At 41.1% G+C, this 25,564-nt stretch overlaps 1 protein-coding gene across 3 annotated transcripts; it reads right to left on the bottom strand.

Annotated features, from left to right (window-relative positions):
• Positions 1–2,628: 2,628 nt before the first annotated feature.
• On the bottom strand, positions 2,629–20,473 carry lzts1 (leucine zipper, putative tumor suppressor 1). 3 transcript variants are annotated; one of them, XM_034148809.1, is made up of 9 exons: positions 20,247–20,473; positions 10,122–10,457; positions 9,901–10,035; positions 8,197–8,359; positions 6,176–6,549; positions 5,490–5,663; positions 5,226–5,357; positions 4,342–4,536; positions 2,629–4,140 (listed from the first exon to the last, which is right to left on the bottom strand). In XM_034148809.1, the coding sequence occupies exons 2-9, from the start codon at positions 10,341–10,343 to the stop codon at positions 3,607–3,609; spliced, it is 1,929 nt and encodes a 642-aa protein (XP_034004700.1). In that variant the 5' UTR covers positions 10,344–10,457; positions 20,247–20,473; the 3' UTR covers positions 2,629–3,606. The 3 variants fall into 3 exon arrangements, with proteins under 3 accessions (XP_034004700.1, XP_034004703.1, XP_034004702.1); XM_034148812.1 differs by lacking the exon at positions 20,247–20,473 and adding an exon at positions 16,607–16,668; XM_034148811.1 differs by lacking the exon at positions 20,247–20,473 and adding an exon at positions 12,716–12,953.
• Positions 20,474–25,564: the final 5,091 nt, after the last annotated feature.

The raw sequence follows: 25,564 nt of genomic DNA, 5'->3' as shown, positions 1-25,564 counted from the left end.
AAATACATGCCTGAATAACTAGCCCCCTGATATTTTAGAGCAACTAATTGCTTAGGGGTAGTGCTGGGATGTAGCACATTTGACTATGTGTGTGGGTAATGAGTAATGAGGGCAAGGTAGAAACTGTATAGTGTTATTGACTCATCTATTATTTATCAGTATGGAATATTTATTGTAATTTTTAGAGGTGAGGGTCGGACCATCAAATGTAGTGAAAACTCCCATTTCGTTGGAGTGCAATTATAGATTTCCCACAATAGTTCACATTGTGAATATATTCAATTTTCTCTCCTGTGAATATTTAAGCAAAGATGGCTCTTTTGTATGTTGAACCGGTTTGCAAATGCACCTCCCCATTAATAATGGATTCAGGCCCTTTTGTGCCTGACTGTCAGCCGATCAGGAGAATCACAGCAGGATATGAGGGCATTATTATCATGTCACTGCAGGGCACGGCTAAATTATCACCAGGAGGCTTTTGACGACTGCCTAACTGCTGTCCAATCGCCCCGAGACATCTGCTGGACCAACACTCTGTATGTTGTTAATATAGAACATTTATACAAACAAGGTACGAGAACACAACATCAGTATTGCCTATTAAGAAAAGAGTCCTCCTGTGAGTTATCCAATTTCAACGCTAATGCTCAAAGATCTCATATGTTGTTGCACAGTAACTCAAACCTAATAGAAAATAAGTTTCAGAATGTATAGACATAGAAGAAAAATAATAGATATACTTGAAGTCTCAAGGAAGTAATTTTCAGGGCTTAAATAATGATACAATACCAGACAATGAAAACATCGAAAAACCACTCTGATCGCTCGTGGCATGATAACAAATTGTAGATTTTAGGAAGAAGATACACATTGTAAAACAGAATTGAATACTTAATAATGTGCCTTGAAAACATTATTTTAACACGAGAAAGTGCCTCGTATTTCTTGCATGACTCACACGAGAACATTGCTGCGGTGTAAATGTCTTTCTATGCGTATTTATTTCACGTCCCTTCATCCAGTCAGCTCCGTTTCTTTCTTTCATGTCAAAGCAGCGACTTTGAATTCCTTCTTATCTCTTGTTGGTGGTCCTCCTTTCATGTCAGTGACGGAGCAACGCACACTGACAATGGGCCTTAATTTGATTTCAGTTTTGATTTGGTCCAATCAGCTCAGTAATGACAGCAGATGAGCTGCAGAAGAGCTTCTGTGTGAGGGAAAAAACACTATAAAAGGCAAATTAGATGATTAGGCGGGAGAGGAAAACAATCTTCACATTAAAGTCCAAGAGGAATGGAGAATGATAATGAGGGATTGACAAAAGCGCAGTCGGAGAAAAAAAGCTTTGATTATATACCAATATCATTCATGTTTGTTATTAAATCCAGCATTAGCTTGTGAATGAGTCCGACACATATTAACAAGCTACACATGTATCGCTGCAGTATTGTCCATTTTGGTGTGGTGTACTCAATCAAAAGTATTTACATATCTTTCAAGTGCATTAAAGTACAGTTTTAGTATGTATTATGCAGGTTTGTCCAACAATATTCTGTTGATGTGTGAATAAATCTTCTATTTCAAAAAGGGCTAAACTATTCATTTTTCTTAAATTATATATACAGCATTTCAGAATACAGAATAAATAATTTAGCAAAAGTGTTTGAACACAAATGCCAAACATTAGCTGCTTTTTAAAATCACCCTAGAGTGTTTGTTGGTACTTATTTCCAATTTCATCCCAGCATACCTTTTTTTTCACTGAAGCTTTTATTTATTTTCACGCATGGGGTATGATTGAATGATTTTTGTATATTGAATTCGAAGAAAGTTTTACAAGTGGCATTTGTGCACTATCAACTTTTTTGTCTTTTCTACGTCCCTATTTCACCAATTCTATGTTCTAAGGACCAACGTTAGGAGTGTAAACACTTTGGATTTGGACCCGCGGTGGTCATGTCATTTACTGGTGGGAAGCTGAGTAATCTCAAGAAGCCTCGTTACAGAACTTTCCACACACTCTTGGCCGGCTCAATGTATGCATATATTCCTGCATGGTAGTGTACGTGAGTCCCTGAGTGTGGAGTGGGTGGAGCAGTAAAACTTTTGCTTCACAAACTACTTTGCCCTTGTGGGAAGTGGAAAGGCTCCAAAACAGCAGAGCCAAACGTGCGGCGCTGCTGCGAGGAAGGTTTGTTTTTCTCCAAGTGGAGCGGTGCCAGCGCACGAAAGTTAGATGAACAACGCGGGGAGGGAGGTAGATATAACCGCGAGATCTCCCTCTGTTTCTCTGTAAATATTTGCTTTTATTGCATTGTGTCCAGCCCCGTGTAATCCCTCTTTCTCTCAAAACACAAAGTGAATCCCTCAAATTTGCATTTGCCCTTGGTATCTGCCAGAGGTGTTTTCTAGCATATACTCTATTTGTGCATTTTCTACATCAGGAACATCTTCAGGCCTAAGGTTTGCTACAAAGAAATAGTTTATTACATAAAATAATATATCTGCTGAGTTGAGTGATGGTTTTTCGATGAGTCACTTATGTTTCATTTGAATTGACACATGTAATGATACTGCCTTGCAAGATGCATTTACTGACATGTTCTAAGTGTGACAAGATTAAGAGGATGACATTCATATGATTTATTAAAATATATCTACTTCACTATAGTGCACTTTGAATAAGATCCTCACTTTTGAATTGAATGTAAGGGGTGACAATGCATGACAGTTTATATGATTTTAGAATGTTGTGTGAAGTGTAAAACACATTTCCTTTTACATTTGTGTGGGTATAACAAATATTTGTATCATAAAGACATGTGTTTTGTTTTGATGGCTCATAAAATGGCTTATATCTATGTTCCATGCATACAGTCATGTGTATAAACAACGAAATGTTTGTTAAGACTCACAGATGATACGTCACTGTCATGCTTATCATGTGTTACCATTAGGCGTTAATCATGTAACAGATACATCAGCTCGTCATCCACGTGTCATTGACCAAATTCTACATGATAAGTTATCCAAATGATGAGTTCTCTTGTTAGACATCATGGTAAAAACTTACCCTAAACTAAGGAATTATGTTTGTGCCAATAAAATCAAGCAACGCTTCTGAAGTATCAAGCAAAACTAAGAATTCAAGAGAAAACCAAATTCAGTGAAGCAAGAACAGTCATCTCAAAAGTGAAATGTAATAACTTAACAAGTAGTGTAAGGGAACTGTAAACAAAAACATATATTATAAAAAAAAGGGAAAAACAATATTTTACAGGATAAACGAATTAATTTGTTTGCAAGTTATACCCTTTTTACTTCACTTATTTAATTTTCTTATATTCTTATTTTTGTGTCATACTTAAGAAGTTTTGCTTGATCATCTTGGCACACATCCTTTTCATAGTAAACAAGTACTGACAGTGTCATCACAAACAGATATTTTCTTCTGTCTCCTGGACACAAAATACACTATGCTCATTCTATTAAATAACCCGTGTAAAACACTAGTAGGCAGTGAAGGAAGTCCAGCTGTTATCATAAATATCTGTGGTGAAAGAAATAGTGCTTTGTTCACTTTCACTCAACATGTGAGTGTTCCCATCAAATCTCCGTGGCAATAACGTCGTCGTAAGTCTGTAACCCTGAGCTGTAGTTGATGTCCATGCCGAGCTCCGTCCGGCTCTCCAGCTCGGCCGTCAGCTCCTTCAGGATCCGCTCCAGGTCCTGGTTCTTCTTGTGCACCTGCAGGTAGTTGATCTGCAGCTGCTTCTGGTACTTGATGACTCGGTCTTTCTCCTTGTTCCAAGTGAGCCTCTCCTGCTCAAAGCTACCGGACAGTTTCTCCTGAGTGTCCTTCTCCTCCATGAGCTGCTGCTTCATTCTCTCCACTTCCCTCTGGAGGGTGGATGTTTGTCTGTTGTTCTCCTCGCCCTGGCCCTTGGTGGGGGAGTCTGAGCCTTGGTTCAGTCTCTCCGAGTCCTGAGTCTGGGCCTCTGGTGGCAAACTGTTCTGCCTTTGCTCTTTGGCCCTGGCCAGATCCTGTTTCATTCCCTGAATGTCTTGCTCCAGTTTTCCAGCTTTCTCTCTCAGCAAATCGGCCTCATTCTTCTTGCGCTGGAGTTCATTTTCGCACACCTGAATACAAATTATTTTTAACACATGGGCAGCATTTAAGAGGGTTATTTTAGTTACATGTATGCTAAGTCTGCTTTAACACAGACATAGCAATAGTCTGGAGGTCACAGTTGAGTGTAGCAAATAATGTGAAGTATCCCTCCAAGTGTTTTCATATTATAATGGTAGAATGAATTACCACTGAATAAAGATCAGACTCACCTCCACCTCTCTGGTGCGACAGTGAAGTTTCTCCTCATGGTCTTTGTTCTGTCTCTCGAGCATATCCATCTTTGCCGTGTTTTCCTTCAGCGAAGCCTTGAGGCTGACGATGTCGTTCAGCTTGTGTTGGACGTCTGTCTGGCAGTCTCTGAGCTGCCGCTTCAACAGGGAGATCTCTCCTGACTTCTGGCACACCTGCATTTGGACAGATATGATAATGAAGATCAACCAGTCATAGTTGTAATGTGTGGTATGTACGCCACTCCGGCAGTTAAAGGACAGATCAACAATTGAATACTCTTATACTGTTAATAATGTTCATGTGCATTTCCCTTAATCATAGCACACAGCAAATTATGAGAGTCTCTGGCCACACGGCAGTTTCACTGTCATGTTGGCTCTGTTTTGTCTCTTTTAACTGCCAAATGTTCAATAATGTATGTTCACCATCGTTTTTAACTCTGTTAAATGTCTTCCATTTGTTGTTGGGCAGATGGCGTCGGCTACAGTTGGATGAAACTGAAATTGTTCTGGTGAGAGCTGTGATACTGAATCAAAATAGTAAACTCAGTGGCTTTAAACCCCTCCCCTGCAGAACTAGCTGAAAAATCATAAAAAGCTCTCTAAATTTGAGGAGGACTTCAGAAGTGTTGATCATTCTCTGATGTTGAAAGGCAACATTGTGAAATACTCAGAAACATATAAAAGAGAACATTTGGTGCATTTTCTTCTAATAAACATGATGCATAATGGTGGATTTCTCCTCTTGTGATGCAGGAACATAATGTCCCTCATCTCGCCAGCAGCATTCAAGGTTTCACATTGTTTGGTGTGCTGCAAGCTTTCAAACCCAACTGATCTCACACATATGACTCATGACTCACCTCCCATTGAGTCTCCTCAAGTGTTGGAGCGAGCTGCGTACTCTCTGTCGCATAACACCTCAGTCTGAGCTCCACACGATCCCTCTCTTGTGTGAGCTTTGTAACATCCTGCTGAAGCCTCTCCTTCTCAGCCTGCACAAGAACACATTTCTCTTTTCACTTGTTTGTGCGTGGAAAGTATTTTCTCAAATGAGAAGGTAAAATACTGTGTCACATTTAAGATGAACCAGAGATTAAAAAAAAGAAAATAGGAGGTGGTCTGACCTGGAGCTGGCTGACCTGCAGCTGGAGGGCTTGCTGGGTTTTCGCAGCCATGTGGGACACTTGGCGAAGCTTTGTGGAGCATCGCTGCTTCAGCCCCTCCATCTCCTCAGAGCAGTACATCTGTCTTTCCTCAAACAGCTGGCAGGTTCCCACCTCCTTGTCTTCAAAACTCACCTGTTGTAAGGGAAAGACATGTTAGTAATAATCACAGTTCTGCAGTCATTAGGAATACTCTGTGACAAGTACAAGTCCTGCATTCAAAATGTCACTCAAGTAAAAGAACAAAAGTATTGGCATCAAAATAAAAGTACACATTATGAATATTGGCCCATTTCTTAATCATAATATGTGTTTCGATTATAACAATTTATGTATTGATGTGTTTATCAAAGCTTGTAAAGGTGGAACTCATTCTAATTTCTTGAATACCTGCTGGGTAGCTTGTGAATTTAATCCAGGTGTAACTAAAGTCTAATTTAAGTGTTGATTATTGTTTATCATGAATCATCCGCAAAGTAACTAAAGGTACTTCATACTCTGAATTGGAGTAGATGGAAATTCTCCGGTAAAGTACAAGTACCTGTAAGGACAGTACTTTGGTAAAGTTACTTAACACCCCTAATTAATGGTAAACACATACTGATTGATGAACAAGCTGTTTAGTTGCTGATGCGACAGCGTGGTACCTGTAGCTCCTGCAGTTCAGTCTCTCTCTCCAGCAGCCTCTGTTCCAAACGCTCAATCAGAGACTCATCTGTAGTAATGGGGGACCGGATCCCACCCGCAGTTTCAGAGAGCGCTCCTGGCTCATCTGCGGGATGTGGGGAGCCAGTGTCCAACTCTGTGCTATTTAAACCAGGCCTGGAGCTACAGTCAAGGTTAGTGCTATTCCCGTTGACCCATGGAGGGAAGTTGGGCAGCGCTCCCTTGCTGAGGCGGTGTGCGGGAGCTGAGCCGCCTTCACTGTGACTGACGGGGCCCGTGGAAGCAATCAGACTGCCGCTGGTGCTGTGAGTGGGCAGGCTGGACATGGAGTTACGTCCAGAGTCAGAAAGAGTCCCTGGAAGGAAAATTAATGACATTTACGTTAGGGGAAATTTGTCATTCAACTCAAATTTGTTGTTGAATTTTGTAGCACAAGCTATTGTTCTAACTTTTGTTGTCTCATTGTATAGTTACAATTTCAAATAGCATTTCAACTGAGGTGGAGGAAGTACTCAAGATTTTCAAGATTCAAGATTTTTCAAGGCTTTTATTTTCATTCGTACATAGCTACAGTGTAGTTATGTCGATGAAAATCTTAGGTCAACAGTGCAACACAATAAAACAGATACAATAGTGCAAGTAAATACAAATAAAATAGAATAGAAATAGTGCAATAAGAGTCTATATACAAGTCATTGTATTTTATACTTAAGTCAAAGTAATACTTAATTGTAAAAATATTCTAAGTAAAAGTACTGCATTACACAAGTAAAGTACAAAAGTATATGCATCAAAATATACTTAAAGGGGACCTATCATGCAAAATGCACTTTTGTACATCTTTTATACATGAATATGTGTCCCCGGTGTTCCAGGGAACTCACCAAGTGTCAGAAAACACAACCCTCTATTTTCCTCCATACCCAAATCTCTAAAAAAGGGGCTGCAACGGATCTGATAAAAACTGATCCAGATTTGAACACTGTCCTGACGTCAGGACGGTGGCGCTACGGCTATTGGGCCAACTCCACCAATCAGGAGGAGACCGCCACGGCCATTGCCGTTCAAAAGCGCTGGAGACGCTGTAGTACATATGCCAGGCCTCTAGGTGGTGCTGTTGCTCACAGAATCAACCCTTGCAAAAACAGAGCTAACATTTTTCAAATTGAGCGAAATGAGGCATGGCTAAAATGCATGATCTGTTTGGTATTTTGAAAAAATAAATATGCCTTATATAGGTATGGTCCTACATTATATTATTCAAATATAGCATGATAGGTCCACTTTAATGTACAAAAAGTACCCGGTTGCATAATGCCATTTCATAATCATATGTTAAATTACTGGATTGTGTTTATTGATGCATTAATGTGTATGTCACATCAAAAGTATTATTTTAATCAGTTAAGTAGCTAAATGTTAGGTTGCGTGGAAAGGGTAGGACCCAAATGCAGACTACAAAAAAGGTAAAAAGGTCTAGAAACAAAAAGCGAGCTTTATTTTAAAAGCTGAACAAAAACATGGCATGAAACACATGGGTACTGTAGCACAAAAACTGACCGTGACCAACATGGAGGGAGACAGGAGAGACACTGAAGGCACACAGGGGAAGACAAGACTAAATACAGAGAGGGGTAATCATAAGACAAGACACAGCTGGGGTAAGGGAGGCAGAAACACAAGGGCAACAGGTGAACACAATCAGACAATCAGACACACCAGGGAAACTAACGACAGGAAGGCAAACACAGGAGGAAAACATTTCATAATAAAAAGGTGGAAAATGAAAACAACCCAAAACCGTGACACTAAAGCTATCAGATACATGTAGTGGAGTAAAAAGTACAATATTGGCTTCCAAAAGGTAGTGGATAAGAAGTTTAGATTAGCATCAAATGAAAATACTGAGGTAAAGTACCTCAACATTCTACTTAAATACAACACTTGAGTAAATCGACTTAGTTGTTCTACTGCTGCATTTCAATATAATGTAGATATTGACCTGAGAAGGTGTCGTGCTTGTGTCTGATGTCTGAACTCCGGGCTCTCTCCAGAGGACAGAGGATGTGGTCCAGGCTGTTGTGGCCTGTCTCCGTGGAGGATGCACTCCTGGGAATCACAGGCTTGAAGGCAGTGGAACGGACCAATGACTTGTCAGCAGAGGTCTGGAAGAGTGAAATGACATACAGTCAGAGGTGCTCTTCCCAATTTTTATGTCAATATTCAGCATCTCTGCTTAGTTGTTACGGAGAGTACAACAAACCACGGATGGGTCCATTCTGAAACTTGAAAATCGTAATGACTGGCTTCCACAGAGATAAATATTGCTCGGTAGAAGTAAAAGGGATAGATATTTTTCCCAATCATGTCGTTTTCATGCTGAAAATAGAATTACTCAAGCGTGCAGAATTCCTTCGCTACATGCTGGCAGTATTAAAAGCTACGCAGCAGTAGTTGCAAGTCAAATTCACCAGACTGTCATAAAAGAGAAAACTCATTTCAAAGATGAACTTATACTCCACATGCTCCCATCTGTGCTGTCCAAGAACGTCACCAGCAGTAGCATTCCTCCCCTCCTCTCAGACCTCCTCTCCTCCCCCTTTGCATCCCACATCTCTCCCCCATGTGCTGTCTGAGCGAAGATGAATAGCCCTTCTCTGTGATATTAATAATATGAGCTACTGCTGAAGTGTAAGAGGTAAAGCTTGTGAGCTCAGCATTCCTTCTCACTGACTTCATGACTGGGATGCCTACCCTCATTTTTTCCTCTCTTTCTATCCCTCAAACTCTCTTTGGCCCTCGATTCGTCTTTCTCTTTTCTTTCATATCCTCCGCTCCGTCTCTTTTAAAGCTGCTTCCTATTCCTCTCCTTTCTCCCCTTCTTGCCCCAGAGGAATAAAGACCTATTGAAATAGACTCCGTTTGCCTATTTATTCTTGGCACAGAAATGACTTCAATGAGAAGATCAAGGCATTCTTAGGTCATTAATCTGGGAGGGGGTGATTAATAAACTGAGACGGTTCAACACAGGTTATGAGGAATGGCTGCTACCATTTCAACTACCTGCTGTGCATGTTTTATACTCAACTACGCTGTGAGGTTTATAAAGTCGCAGTTATGCAGTATGACTTCTTAATGTTCGTAAGTATAACCATAGTAATGATTCCAGTTAACTGAAGGACAGCGGACCAAATTTGATCAGGCTATTAAATGGACAAAGTGAAATCTCATTTCATATCTGATATTTTGGATAGTTTTTCTACTCGATGGAGCATGTAGCCCAGCTAGCTTTTCCTCACGTTAGCAGTCTTAATGCTAAGCTAAACTAACCTAACCAATGTGTTGGTCCACCCCACACATTTACTGTGAAAATATTAGCTTGCAATTAATCTTCTCATGGCAAGAAAGCAAGACATCCCTCATAATGGGGAGGCTGTGGCTCAGTGGATAGTGTGCTGGACTTCGAATCAGGGGGTAGCAAGTTCAAGTCCCACTGCAGTCAGCATGTCGTTGTGTCCCTGGGCAAGACACTTCACCCCAAATTGCTCCTGTGAGGATTGTTCTCAGTACTGAATATATGTAAGTCGCTTTGGATAAAAGCGTCTAACAAATGACATGTAATGTAATAATGTTCAACCATTCCTTTAAAATGTAGTGATATCATTTAGGTAAGCTTTAGAGAAGATAAAATGTGCACTTTTCTCACCTTTACAGTAATATTTCCTGACTTGAGCAGCAGTTTTGGTTGCTCTCCCCCATCTGATTCCCCATCTGTCTTCTTCCCACCTGAATGATCTTCCATTGGTCCTCTGTAATACGCTGACCTGGGTTTATGGCTCACCTTTAAGGGAACAGGATAAATACGTTAGGCTTTGTAACTGCAATGTGCAGTATTAAAGTCATAGTTTGAAATGCAATGACACATACCTTGATGTAAAAAAAGTCTTCACTTCGTCCTGAGCGCGAGTGGGACAGGCCTCTGGAGGGGTGGGTGGGGCCCTGAGTGAAGCCACACTTCAGTAAGTCGTCTAGGCTGCAACCTCCGCTCCTTCTTTGAGGATGTGCTCCCTTTTTTAACTGATGTTCAGACTCCTTGCAGTGTCTGCTGTTGAGGTCGTTTCCGCTCACGAGGCTGCTGACACTGCCCATGGTCCTGCAGGCATAGGTGAGGAGGGGGGTGCTGAGGTCCAGGTGAGCAAGTTACACAGAAGAGAAGAGAAGACACAACTCATGACCCCAGAACAGCACTCTCAATGGCTCCATCTGCAAGACAGGAAATATATAATACACGTCAAACATGGAGAATATTTGCTGTTGATCCTTAAACATTACATTTTTCCATGAAAGGACAAACCACAGTTTCCTCTGATGCTTTATTACTGTTGTTCAATTCTGTTGTTTCCTGAATCAGTCCAGACATGCATTGTTGAAGCAGGTGTGTTAACATTTGCTAAACAAACAAAGTAACAGAAAGAGTCCCTCTTTGCACTGTGTGACTACATTTATGGCTCGGCAGTTGAATTTGACAAATAGCCCTTGGGGTGCCCTTCCTCTAAACAAACTCGCAAATAGGCTACTTATAGTTTACTCAACAGTGCTGCCACTTGAATAACACTATACAAACATTTCATATGTACTGTTGTACTTGAGTAGATACATATAAGAGCAGGTTGTATATCTTGGATACTTGAATGCAGAGCATGGGGATCGAACTAACTAATCGAAATAATTGCCAATTTGTTATTAATTACATTTTAATATATTGAGAGTGGCTGAAACTATGACATTTTAGAAGTTGTGAGAAAAAAGAGACAAACAACTTCGTTGACCACACAATGTGTGTGTTATTTATTAAAGGGGCCCTATAAAGCTTTTGGGGGGTTTTCCCTTTCCTGTAGTTTGTTATATAGATTTGTGTGCATGTAAATGGTCTGCAAAGACTCAAATCAAAGTTCCCTCCAGAGGGAGTTTCTCTGTCCCACACACTGCGATTTACATCCGTAACAAAGTGACATCACTATGAAACAATCGTGCTTCTATTGGCTAGCGCTCCAACACATTGTACGTGATATTTCTGCGGGACATCTCTAAGCAGTTGACCAATCACAACAGAGCTGGCCAGCTAACCAATCAGAGCAGCCTGGGCTCTGGTTTCAGACAGAGGGTGAAAAGAGGTGCTGCAGCACAGACAGTATGAGAAACATTAAAGCATGAGAACATGTCCCAGTTGAGGCACTAAATACTAATATGAACCTGAAAATGATAATAATAATAATAATAATAATAATAATAATAATAATAATAATAATAATAATAATAATAATAATAATAATAATAATAATAATAGGGCCCCTTTAACACATCCTATAAAGCAACCATTGGGAAAACATTACTTTCCACACTATACATCACCATAGTAACTGACACTGTTACTATGATAGGATAAGCATAGCATAACAAATGAAACATAAGATAATAGTGTATGTGTTACCACAGATAATGTTGAATCATGTTCATAAAGTCCGCTACCAAATAAAGAATGAGTTCAAAGAGATAGTATTCATCTTTTTGTGAAATATGTGTTGTTTTACTATTCTTATTTATAATACAATGATATTCATTCAGAGAGGTAAAAGGGATGCTCTCTATTGGCTTTCTCCAACTCCCCTTAAAATACAACGGGACCCCAGATGCTGCGAGCCATGATCTCCAACCCACAGGGGAACATCAGTGAGTTAGTAGCAAAGGGGCTCCATACTGACTGATCAGGCCTGTGGGCTTCCCTAAACACCTGGTCCTCAGCCTCTAAGCATTTCATAATAGCCACACTAACAAAGCATGGCCCTAATATCCTGCTGTAAGTCTCATATTAGTGTACATTGCATTTGGCTCGAGGCTAATCCATAATTATTGGTTGCACAGTTGTGTTGCTAACTATTCATAGCTGTCATTTCCTTGAAGTGTTTGATAGGCATAGTTGAAGGAAAATATTCAGAATGAAGGCGGGCGACCTGATCAAGGCTGTCACTTTCCATCGCCAAGGAAACAATAATAAGCTAGATGAGACGTGTACAACATAGATGTTACATCATGAGGAGAATAATAGGAGCATCAGAGACAGACAGCAAGTTAGACACAGTTGGAGAGTTTGAGTGGTTTTCTACGGCAAAATAAGAAGCTGACAGTTATACTCTATTTAAGGTGAAATCAGGGGAGGAAAGATAATCCCAAATTGAATAGAGGCTTCTAATCTTGGAAGAATCAAATAGACAGTTGGAAGTCTTCCCGCAAGGCTTCTGTTTTGTTTTTCTGTTTCCCTCAAAAAAACCTGCTAGTAAGTAAACCGCTCCTGAAAATGTTAAGTAATGGTATATGATGTTGAGTTTGTACCTGTATAGGAGTCTGTGGCCCTGATGCAAACACACTCTGACATGACTGTGACTGCCTTCACTCTCACTCTCACATATTAGCATCCTCCACTGACATGGGACTGAAGTAATGAAACAATAGATTGTACTTACTGCCAGGTCAATCTAAGCATCCATCTCAAGCAAAGGCCCCTGCAGAGTCATATATCCCGTCCTGGAGGAAGTGTGTGAACTTCTGTGTGTGTGTGTGTGTGTGTGCCCATGAATGAACCAGCAGCAAATGCAAACCTCACACTATCCCCAGTCAGGAGGGTCTGCTAACTGTTTTGTTGAAGGGGGTGTGTCTTTCTGGTTGGCCTGTACCCAGCTTTGCATTATAACTGACATGTAAATTCAACTCTGTGTGTGTGGGTGTGTTTTGGGACCTCCCTCTCCCCCCCAGGGGAACTAGTGTACGACATGTGCTCCCATAGAACTGGCGTGTGCCGCTCAAGTGATTAAGTCTCAGCCTTCACAATAGATCTTTTACACCCCCAGCGTACCCCCCTATTCTCCCCACTATCGCCCACATACACCCTCCGTTTGTGCATCGACTTACTGTGTAATAACCATTCATCCTTCACCCCCCCCTCCCTCCCCTCCATCCATCCGTCCCACTCGGCGCCCTGCACCCACCCTGAACAAACAACACTTCATTTGAAGGAGAAAAAAAGGCGCTTGCCCTCTCTCTTTTTGCTCTTTGTCTGTTGAAGTGTGCCGCTCTTTGTGTGGACTCTTGTGTGCCGGGTTGATGTATTCTCCCCAAACAGCCCAGGACCATATTTGAGCGTTAAATAAATGACTAGTCCTCACAATGAGAAGGCTAGAGAGCTTCAGTTTTATAGTGATTTGCCAGCATCCTGCCTTTTTGCTGTTTGTTCTGATCCACACACTCTCTCACACACACACACCTGCACACAAAGAACACACACTTTCAAACTTCTGAGTCTCTCTAAGGGCAGTAGAGCGTTCAGAAACCCACGGAGTACACACTGTTGACGAAACACAATGTGGATGAAATATAATCACACTTCGCGACAGAAAAATATACAAGCTACTGTGCTCCAAATGAACAGACAACAACAACAGAAGAAATATGGCCCCTGAGCTCTGCGGCTTACAAAACAGGTGTAAATCTCACACCCCATTTTTGTCAAGAGTAAAGTAATACTTTCTCTTAATGTGAAGAAAAAGGACAGCTTTATTACCGCATGCAGTGACGGAACTCTACTGATTCATTGATATCATCCCGAGAACAATCGATAAAGAAATCAGTTTGTTAAAATTGAATGAATGTGAAGCAGCACGACCCTATACTGTGAGATCGCTCAACAGACAGATCTGCACCATCATCTTACATCATGCTGTCGGCAAGTTCTTTTTCCTTTATAAAGTATTTTCACAAAGTCTACAAAGAGGATCTACCATAATCTTTTTCAGCAGCAGCAGCAATGCTCACTCATCCTTTTCGTGGCCTAGCATTGTTCCTCCGATTAGTCCCATTGTGCCGCCCCCCCCCCCCCCAAAAGCCTGTTTGTCTGGACAATGATCCGGCCATTTCACTTTTATGTTCCCTCTCACTCACTAGCGAGAATCGTTCAATTTCACTTCTATTTCACGCAAATATTATATGTATTGCTTGAACTTTGCACATTTTAATAAGCAGTACAAATGGTCTGACCTTGTGACTTTTAAGGGGACAGTTTGATTTAAGACCTTTGGTGAGATGGGATCATGAGGTGTGTGTGTGTGTGTGTGTGTGCGTGTGTGTGTGTGTGTGTGTGTGTGTGTGTGTGTGTGTGTGTGTGTGTGTGTGTGTGTGTGTGTGTGTGTGTGTGTGTGTGTGTGGATGCATGCATATATCTAATCTTATATCTGATGGGCCGCATGTTTTGTTTTGTGTCTGCACAAAAGAGTGTGTGTGTAGTTAGGGGGGGGGGAGTTGTCTTGCTTTCGATCCCCAGCTGACCTGCCTGACACAAAGCCCTGTAGCGCACAAGACCAGCTGACAATACACCCCCCCCCCTCGCGCGCACGTGCACGCGCACACACACACACACACACACACACACACACACACACACACACACACACACACACACACACACACACATACACACACACACACACACACACACACACACACACACACACACACACCAAGAGCATAGCCAATCCATTACCACAGCCAGTGGTCGGCAGCAGTGTGCTGTAAGGGTCCAGGATTTATACCTGTCTCACAATGACCATGAACTTCTCTGTTCTCACTGTACCTCTACAATGCCACGGTGCCAGATGGCATCATTTTAATTCTCACTGTCTATATGGTAATTTCTAACAGATGCATGTGTAATCTATCTAGTTCAGTGTGTCTGTTTTTTTAGGTCACTCTAAAACAGATTATGTTTCTTTGTTCATATGCAGCGTCTTAAACTCACACACAATTTCATACACTGTGTTTCTTTACAAGAATGCCAAATCTGCTGAAACTGTTTTCATAACTAACATACTTTTAAAGCTTCAAAGAGATGTGCAAGAGTTTTACTCCATGTTTTACCCAATAACTTTGTTGTAATTTAAGGTAAATTAAGGCCATTTTAACATAACTTTGGAGGACTTAGGGTTAGGGTTATGGAGATCGGAAAACAGTCAAAATCGGAACAGCAAGAGACTAAATATCCTGACTTTAAGTTCTTCATATCAAGCTCAAAAACTATTTTCTCTAAGAAAACGCAACAACATTGTTTCTCTTAACCCTCCATGCTCAGGAATATCCGCGTCTTTAAACTCCAAACCCAACTCCGATGACATCTGGGTTTTATTTCCTGACTTTTTTAAATGCCCTAGCCACATCATTTGCCATATAAAATACTTCGGATAATACATAGACTAAACTTGATGTATACATTCTGTGGAGTCCCTCTCTAACATTGACTTCTTATTCCTTTTCCAAAATGATGAAGCCTTGTCTTTATTCTTAAACACATTTCTTGTATTGTATTGGCTGCCAATACCTTTCACTAAAGTCAGTTCGGCATCTTTTAGACTCAAACCTTACTCGATGCAGTTCATTCATCTCAGTTAATATTGTTGTTAAAGTTTGGTTATCATTGTGAGATAGCGGAGATGAAAGCAGTTTGTTTTGCAGAGGCTTCCAGCGGGCATGTTCAAGTGCTGGCAGGCATGTCTGACATCAAAGCCCTTTGAAAAGAGTAGACTACTGAAGAACAGCTACAACATTGACATTTACAACTCAACATGTGGGCCAACATAAGCTCTAACTGACTGTGATTTCACAAGTAACACTCAATTTCTAGCTTTACTCTCTCAAGAGGAATTGTGGTTATTTTTGTAAAATCATACAATAAAACATTGAAGGCAGTAGTAGGGCAACCACAAATGTTTCCTATGTGCAAAATACAATTTTAGATTTAGAACATTCACAAGCGCTATCTAGCATAAGAACAATGTAAATGGTTAAAACTTCTGCCTTTATTTCTGAGTGCGAGATCAATCTGAATCAATCCTTATTATGCCGCTCGATCCTCTAAATGCACACAGAACATACTGCTCCCGGTTTGATGCAACACGTTAGATAGCTGGAATCGATCCGGTTCACACAGAGTAACAGATGATTCACATGTAATGAAGCAGGCATTTCCATTATCCCAGGCGTGACACTGGAAATTAAACTCACAAATGAAAGCGAGGACAAGAAGAAACAGGTCCTGTGTGACAGGAGAGATCATTTCCAGAGAATAATAGACTGATAGTTTGAGTTATTGGGAAGTCATACTCCTTCACTTTCTCTATCATCCACATGTGGACTGTCACGCACACACACACACACACACACACACACACACACACACACACACACACACACACACACACACACACACACACACACACACACACACACACACACACACACACACACACACACACACACACACACACACACACACACACACACACACACACACATTCCCATGTCTTACTCACTGTGGCTGAGTTGTGGGGATGAGTAATGTGGCTTCCAGCAGAAGCATCAACTGGGAATGAAGTGTGGGGTACAGACAGCCATCTATCTTCCACTCACACACACACACACACACACACACACACACACACACACACACACACACACACACACACACACACACATACACACACACACACACACACACACACACAATGGCATCCAATAGCAGCTAATTGGGTAATCCGTTTAGTGCATTGTAAAGGAGACTGAGCATGAATAGGGCTTCAATGCTGAGGAGCAGAATAGCAGACACTCATTACGGCCCTGGAGTAAGGAGATGGAACACCAGGCACGGGACAAAGAGAAAGAAACAGACATGGAAAGACAAAAGTGTGTGTGGAAGACAGATCTATATTGTGTGGATCTAACTTTTGCATTATACACTGATGCTACTGTACAGCAAACAGTCAATGTCTCCTCTGTTTAAAGTTTGCATGTAGAAAAAGGCTTTCTTAAACGCACGTTCACTTGAATTACGCCAGTAATTGCTCATTAATTCGATCTCGGTGTCTTTTATTGGCAGCCGTGTGGCCGCATCTTTGACTACAGGCTAGCTTTAAGTGACGGACCCCCCTGTATGAATTAGATTGCATTCAGATACTATTATGTGCATCCAAATGAGACATTAGGTCAGCCCAACAATCAGCCTCCATAGGTTTTAATAGATGAAGAGGTTGTGTGCACTGCTCACTGAGTTGATATGGCTGGCCTACTACTGCTCCTTTAGCACAGGCATTTGCATAACCTTGGCAGATGGAGTGTAGAAGAAAATGTATTTTTAATGGAGTCTAAATGGAAGCCTTTAGTGCTCTGACAAGGATGGGAATTGATGCTCATGAATTTAAGGAGTCCTAAAATTAAATTTGATTTTATATTCCTTTATTGAGCGGCATCCATCCTTACACGATTGATTATTTTATTACAATATGTCTATGCACTTTTCTGTAATGCTTCAAACTAATGCAGTGACCTGGATTCAATCCAAAAATAGTTTTACAGAGACGTATGTGTCTTAAAGTTACAGGAGATCACACACACTCCACAGTCATGAAATATTTACATGTAAGGCTTTTATCCCACTCTAAAAAAAAGCAAGTGAGAATGTATTGTAACACACGGACGTATTTCTAGACATTTTGAATTATTGCTCATCCATTATCCCCAAATATTTACCTTTTCCATTATCCTTCACTTGTTTTGAACACGCTGTGTCATGCATGATAAAACAGCCGCATGAATATGAAATTGAACTTGATGTATTGTCATAAAATCTTCGTTCTCTTGTCGGATCATTATTTGTACAACAATTGAGCTTTCAGCATGAAAGGCACACTTGCTGTCAGAGTCCAGAGTTGTGATGGTGACACATACCAGCTATTCTCTGGATTCTAGTCAATGTTTTGTATGAGCCTACTTGATAAAATAAATAGACAAAATATTAATTTGAGATAAACATATTTCAAAGGGGCCCTATTATGCTCATTTCAGGTATTTTGTGCCTCTACTGACATGTCTACATGCTACGTGCTGCAGCACCTCTTTTCACCCTCTGTCTGAAACCGGAGCCCAGTCTGCTCTGATTGGTTAGCTGGCTGGCTCTGTTGTGATTGGTCAACTGCCAAGAGATGTCCCGCCCCTTATCACGTACGTTGTGTTAGAGTGCTAGCCAATAGAAGCGCAAGTGTTACTTAGTGATGTCACTATGTAAGGGAAATAAACAAACAAATCCAAGTGTGTGGGAGAGAAACTCCCTTCTGGAGGGAAGTTTGTGATTTTAGCCTTTACAGACCATTTACATTTAACTTCACCAGTTTAACATAAACTCTCTTGAAGTTTTCTGTTCCTCACATAGTCACTCCACCATTTCTTAAAACTCTGTCTTATGTGTTTTCGTTTTATACGTTATCACTGTGGAAGGACATTCATAGGTACAGAATGAGGCTTGGCACTGAGGCCTATTGACCCTGCAAGCTGAAAACTCAGTGATAAGGTTGTCATTCTGGAGTATAACCATCCTCCCATCCCCCTACTCTGTGTGTGTGTGTGTGTGTGTGTGTGTGTGTGTGTGTGTGTGTGTGTGTGTGTGTGTGTGTGTGTGTGTGTGTGTGTGTGTGTGTGTGTGGCTGTGGGACTAAGAGAAGACATAACAAGCTCACTTTAAGGGGGGTCTATATATCTTTCTGAAAGCAGCTGGAAATATGTGCTGCATGCGATACCTGCGCTTAGCTCCACAATAACAGCTCCCCTGACCTTGCAATGCTAAATTGTTCATGGTGGGAAACTCTGTGTGGTTCTTTCAACAGTTTGAGTTGTCATAACTCACAAAAGTCACATCTGTTACTCACCTGCTGTGCACAGTCGCTCAGCTGACTCACATACCACAAGAATATACCTCTATTTTGAGAACGTTCACATGAATCATTACTGAAAAGTTTGCAACATCATACAGAGCAAAAACTCCCAAAGATGGTGGGATGCTGTATTTCTCTGAGAAACAGTCTTCACTCGTGAAAGGATGCTGCATTTGGGTATCTGGGACAGCTATTTTAAGACGCGTATCCTTTAGCAGGTCATGACAGCTCCGATGGTTTGTCACACGCGAGGGAACTAAGCTGTGTTAGCTATTATGAAACAATTGCAAATATAATCCTGCACTTAACATAAGATAAACAGCTTTTCTCTGCTGGGACATTACTGTCTTTACAACTTGCGACATTCATCCTCCACACCCCCCTTGTGATTCTTCTGTTGTTGTTTTTTTCGCACAATAAGTTAGAGTACAGGGCAAAGCTGAACATGCCTGAGCAGGTGCCTTTTCCTCTCTTATTCACCTTGTCACCAGCACAATGTGCAGTAAGCTAATTCATGCTCCCCACAGGTCTCAACACATATATCTCTGTACACAGGTGTGACAGTCCTGAGACTATGAGGTTGTGCTGAAGGTGAATCATTCTCCACACAGACCTCCATCTTGTGTAAATTACACTGTCAAATTATAAGAATATGATTTGAATGATTTAGGAGAATCACAGGGTGGGACCTATATATGGACATTAATTCATGCTTGAAACACCTTTAACTACCTGGTTCTGTGGCCAACGCCATTCATTTCCTCAAATTGCTGTGTATAGTGCAACATCTAAATAAAGACCCTATCATTTCCCTAGTTTTAAAACAATGGTTTGTCAAGTTATGCCTGTGCTGAAAGTAAATCACATGATTGGTAGTTGTCTGCAAAGAAACACAAGAAAATGTTGAAAGTAGACATTTCAATCAGAGCTGCATGGCATGTCGTCAAACACAGACATGTTTTTACTTTCTTGGAAATAGCAGGACTTGGATTTCCTCCATGCTGAAAAACTTTCAGTCAACTAAGTCAAATGGATATAACTAAATGTGGAAACAAAATAAACCCATGCCTTCATTTGGTACCTTACTTAGTATAGCTAAAAAACTTCCCACAAGTCACATCAAGTCAGCCCCCTTTAACAAATCACACACACTCAGCTTTGTAATACCACCCAGACTCACTGTGAGTACTCTGTCACATTCAATCGAACAGCCACAACTTTCCTGCACGTCCCGCTGAAGGTAACTTACCTCCATAACAGTCTGCCTGCCCCCACGTCACAGTCACTGTTTCCCAAAGAGTGTGTGGACAAACCTCCAGTCGGATGCAAGTTAACAATGCTTTTGTGCAGAAAAAGAGATGTGTGCTTCTGTTGCATGATCTCTCTAGGTCCCCTCTTCAATACCTGGTACGGTACAGTCAGTCCGTCCCATCTCCCATACTCTGAACACAGTCACATTCCTCCATACACACTCTCTTTCTCCCTCCCTCTCTCCACAGTGTATCCTTGTTGCCTCCCTCCTGAACTCCCTCCCACTCTGAACATCAAACCCTGCCTCCCATCCTCCCTCCCTCTGCTGCTAGCCTCTCTCTTTAGTTGTGAACTATTTATTTAGTTTTTTCACCCTTTCATCCACTTCTCTCTAACTTCATTGTTACTCTCTTTTCCTGGCATCATGCCCAGCTATTCATTTGTAAACCACTTTACTGCCTCTGCATGCCTACATAAAGCACATCATCCCTGCCCACCCTTCTTAGCAAATATCTGTAAGCGATCTAAATGTTTAAACATGTGAATCTTGACATTTAGATGTTATCCTGCTTGTGTGGTTATATTGATGTGAACCTGTGTGGCTGTTGGGCTGATGACTCATCCACGCTGGTACCCACCATGCTCTGCTGCCGAAGATTTAACCTGCTCCACTGCTTCAGCTGAATGCATTGGCTCTCACAGGACGCCAGGGGCGGATCTGTTGTGTTTTGGTTTATTTATGTAACAGATGAGTTGAATAAATGATCAGGAGGGTGGTGTGCAGGTTATAACCCGCAGTGCAGTTTTTGCAGTACTTCACATGCCAGCACATCCTTCCATATCACTGCTTTGTCTTTCTGTATCCATCATGTTCTGCCTCCATGTATTTCTTATCATTCTTTCCTTATTTCTTTTACAGTGTATGTCCAGCATTTTGCACTAAAACTCTCTTCTGCATCATAATTAGAAGCAGCAAAACTTCCAGTCTGTTTCACACATATAATAACGATATAATACAATTAAGTTCTAAGCTTCTGGCTGTGAACAAAATGAACAATATTCCTCTTGGCTGTCTGGGCATGTCTAGTGGAGATATAATGACTGTTTTAGACTTCCTTCAGTGTTCCTGGAGTGCCAATTTGTCTTAATATATTCCCCCCTGTAGCAATCAGCCCGCAGAACACTGTCATCCCTTTTATACACAGTGGGTACCATTGGGTGTATATCTTTGTGTAATTATGTGTTTTGGAAGTTTTATACAAGCCTGTAATTTAAGTTGTGACAAAGTGACCACATCCAGGTTTATTGATGTTGTCGTCAGTTGTTTTGTCCTCATCACACATGCACTGCCAGGAAGAAATACACTGTGTCATTGTCTGGTCACTCTTAGAAAGCCCTGCATTTGACTAGTATCCTATTTGCCCTCAAAAAGCATCTTCCTTTGTGTGTATAAAGGAATGTGTAGGCAGGGCTGAGCATTTTCAGATTGTGTGTGTTTTCTTTTGTGTGTGCACATATCATTTCATCTGAAAAGAGTGTGGGCTCTGAAATAATCAGTTTTGTACCATGTTGCAAGGTATCAATAATGATGTGGGTTGTTACAATGATGTGTGTACCTTAGCATCCTTTTTGGTGTGAGTGTGTGTGTGTGTGTGTAGAGTGCATGGTTGGGAGGGTAACTTTAAGACAGTATTTTGTTACAATTACGGTGGCAATTTATGATGGCCAACAAGTACCACTGTCACTGGAAACAACAAGTACGTTTTTATCGGCTTATTTGAACAACGTGATGATTCCGCATGATTCCTTCCAATATAATTGCAGATATGCCGTAAACTATCTAGCTAACGTAGCTAACCTAGTAATTTCAAATCTACTAACAAATGTGAAACAGACTAGCTGCGAGAGTGACAGTTGGCCAACTTTATAATCCCAGAACTTAAAGTGGACCTATCATGCTATATTTGAATAATATAGTGTAGGACCATACCTATATAAGGCATATTTATACTTTTTTTTTTTCAAAATACCAAACAGATCATGCATTTTAGCCATGCCTCATTTCGCTCAATTTGACAATTTCTAGCTCTGTTTTTGCAAGGGCTGATTCTGTGAGAACAGCACCACCTACAGGCCTGGCATATGTACTACAGCGTCTCCAGCGCTTTCGAACGGCAATGGCCGTGGTTGTCTCCTCCTGATTGGTGGAGTTGGCCCAATAGCCGTAGCGCCACCGTCCTGACGTCAGGACAGTGTTCAAATCTGGATCAGTTTTCATCAGATCCGTTGCAGCCCCTTTTTTAGAGATTTGGGTATGGAGGAAAATAGAGAGGGTTGTGTTTTCTGACACTTGGTGAGTTCCCTGGAACACCGGGGACACATATTCATGTATAAAAGACGTACAAAAGTCCATTTTGCATGATAGGTCCCCTTTAAACAAAACGCTCCAGTCCCAGCTGTGTGCATCACTTTTTAGTGGCCCTGTTTCCATTGTGGTTTGAGCTTCTTCCAGCATTTTGTATTTGTAGCGTTTTGTTTATGCAGCACTTTTAGTAAAGCCTGAGCATGTTTCGTCCAGTTGGTGAAGATGTTTCTTCATTTGCATGTGGTTTACATTCCTGTTTTTAATATTTGCATTGTTTTTTAAAGTGCAGCGCGTTTCTCCTAGTGGAATTTTTTTTACCCTGATCTAAGTATCACAATATGAAAGTTATATTTCCCAATTATTTTCCGTAACTTTTGGAGTATTTCAGTTTCAAATACAATGCAAATAAATGCAAGAGAAAAGCATACCAGTATTTTGTGTGTCCACCTACTGTGAAAAGAAGATATTAATATCACAATGAAGAAGATTGAAACTAGCCTAAATGAGAACACAAAGCCAATACAGACGGCACAGCTTCCTATTACAAGTACTGGACAACACATTTCTTTTATCTAAAAAGCATTTACCTGTAAATGTTGTTTTAAATGAGATGTTGACTCCTTGGGTGATGAGAGTATATTAACAGCTGGAAGGCACAGCTTGCACTGATAGATAATGTTGCTTCTCTTTCTCTCCTTTGAACACAAAATAATGGCGCAATTTCCACCCACTGAAAGCCCCATTTGAACTAAAGGCCACGATGATGAACTGTTAGAATAGAGCTGGACTCATGAGACAAGTGTGTGCACATGTGCTTCTCGGTATTGTAAATGTATTGGAACATTTTAAACCTGCTAGTAATCCCCATTGTTGAAGAATGTAACATTAATCTGATTACATATCTTTTTATGTAACTATAAGGAAATACAGTAATCTTTTTTTGTATCCTGATCACATATTAACACCCTAAACTTGATTGTGTGTGTGTGTGTGTGTGTGTGTGTGTGTGTGTGTGTGTGTGTGTGTGTGTGTGTGTGTGTGTGCGTGTGTTTGCATTCACTGTCATATAAATCTCTTGCCAGGTCTCTAAAGATCGCATTACAGGAAGACAATTAAGAGATGTTTGTGTTTTCTGCCAAAGTGAATGAACCGGCGTGATTACTCATGTGAGTTTTGTGTTTTCACTTCTTGAAGGAGCAGACTGTCACACTGGGAACGGGGCCGCAGCAATTGATTGGATTTTATGTCAAATTTACTCTTCCAGAACGTACCTCCTTTTCTTGGCCTGGCCCCATCTCCCTGCTTATCTTCACTTAGCCCCCCCCCCCCCAACACACACACAGATATTAACACACGGAGGCAGATCAATACCAAGTTGAATAAGTAGGCCGTGGATAATGCTGTTGACCCAGCTGGCCCAAGAAACTGACCCTTGTCAATGTTGATGGCCAGATGCTGAACAAAGATGACACACACACACACACACACACACACACACACACACACACACACACACACACACACACACACACACACACACACACACACACACACACACACACACACACAAACACACATACACACGTTGCCAATCTCAAAATCCAATTTCTTATGTAAGCCCGCTCTATATTTGCACATATGCCTTTTTTTGGCAGACTGGTGGATGTAGGCAGCTGAATGTGAATCCAATATGAATCCATATAACACTGGAGATTTAAAAGACACTGTTGAATCATAATAGTATCACAAATTGAACAAACACGCACATTCGATGTAGGATTTACCACTGTCATTTACATTTGTAATGAGCCATATTGTTGAAACCTTGGTAATGTTTATTTCAGAATGTCCTGAAAAGTTGGCGTAAAACTTAAAATTAAAGTTGTTGTTTTGCAAGAAGCTACTGTAAGAGTTTTTTATAAAAGTTTGAGATTTTTCACGTCTTACCAAATGAGTTATAAAACATGCTTACTTTTACCACTGCTTTTAAAATATTCATTAGCTAAATTGTTCCAGAATAGATCAAAAGCATGTGCATTTTAAACCCTTCATCTGTACTTTACGACTCCACTGCAACTACGATCTCTGAAAAATCGTTTTTGTGTGGAATATTTCCAAGAGAGATTATGGAACCATTTCCCAAAATATATTCCAAATCCCTTATGGGAGGACTTCATAATGGTAATCGTCGGTAATAAATGAAAGCCAAACCTCTCCACCACAGGAAACTGCTACTCGTTGGGTCGTAAACAGGTAGCAGTGACATTGACGCTCCAGTTTAATTACAGCGAACTACTCCCCAGTGCTCCTTCTATCTCTCTAATAGTATTTCCACTGCTGTCTGAAATGGTTTGTGGGTACTACACAAGGCCCTCCATCATGTAAACTGTCTATTTGGGGAACATTCGCCCCTCCAGAGCCTGAATCACTCAGCCCTGCTGCAAAATATTAACTATGCATTTTTCTGATGTAGGTGCCGCTGCACTAACAAGCTGAATGGCCTTCGGTAATCCTCAGGCCTTGGTCTTTTTCTTTATTTCTGAAGTGCTTTTCAAATTTTTTTCCCGTCTCAAGTCAAGGCTGACAGCTCCGCCGTGTATCAGCATGTTCACCTGGGGCCGAGCAGAAGGGCAGATAGAGATAATATTGACAGTCGAGTTGGAGTCAGACACAGATAAATGATGCCACTCTGGACAAGACAGAAGTGGAAAGAAGAATGGACTAGAAGAATTTGGGTAAGGAGAGAAAGTGCACAAAACTAGGGCTTTAAGCTAAAGAGTTATTGATTCTGTTGGTTTTTTTCTGTCCCTGTCTCAGAGGACACGCTTGGCCTATGATGTATGGCCGCCTCATTCTCTGCCGCTGCGAAAGGGGACACAAGTCAGGGAGTCAGGCACTGCGGGGACGCTTTGTAACGACGGCAGGTACAGCAGGGGCACATCATCACAACT

The sequence above is a fragment of the Trematomus bernacchii genome, unplaced genomic scaffold, assembly GCF_902827165.1.
Source record: "Trematomus bernacchii unplaced genomic scaffold, fTreBer1.1, whole genome shotgun sequence".
Lineage (NCBI taxonomy): Eukaryota > Metazoa > Chordata > Actinopteri > Perciformes > Nototheniidae > Trematomus > Trematomus bernacchii.
This window is presented reverse-complemented; position numbering and strand designations above follow the sequence as displayed.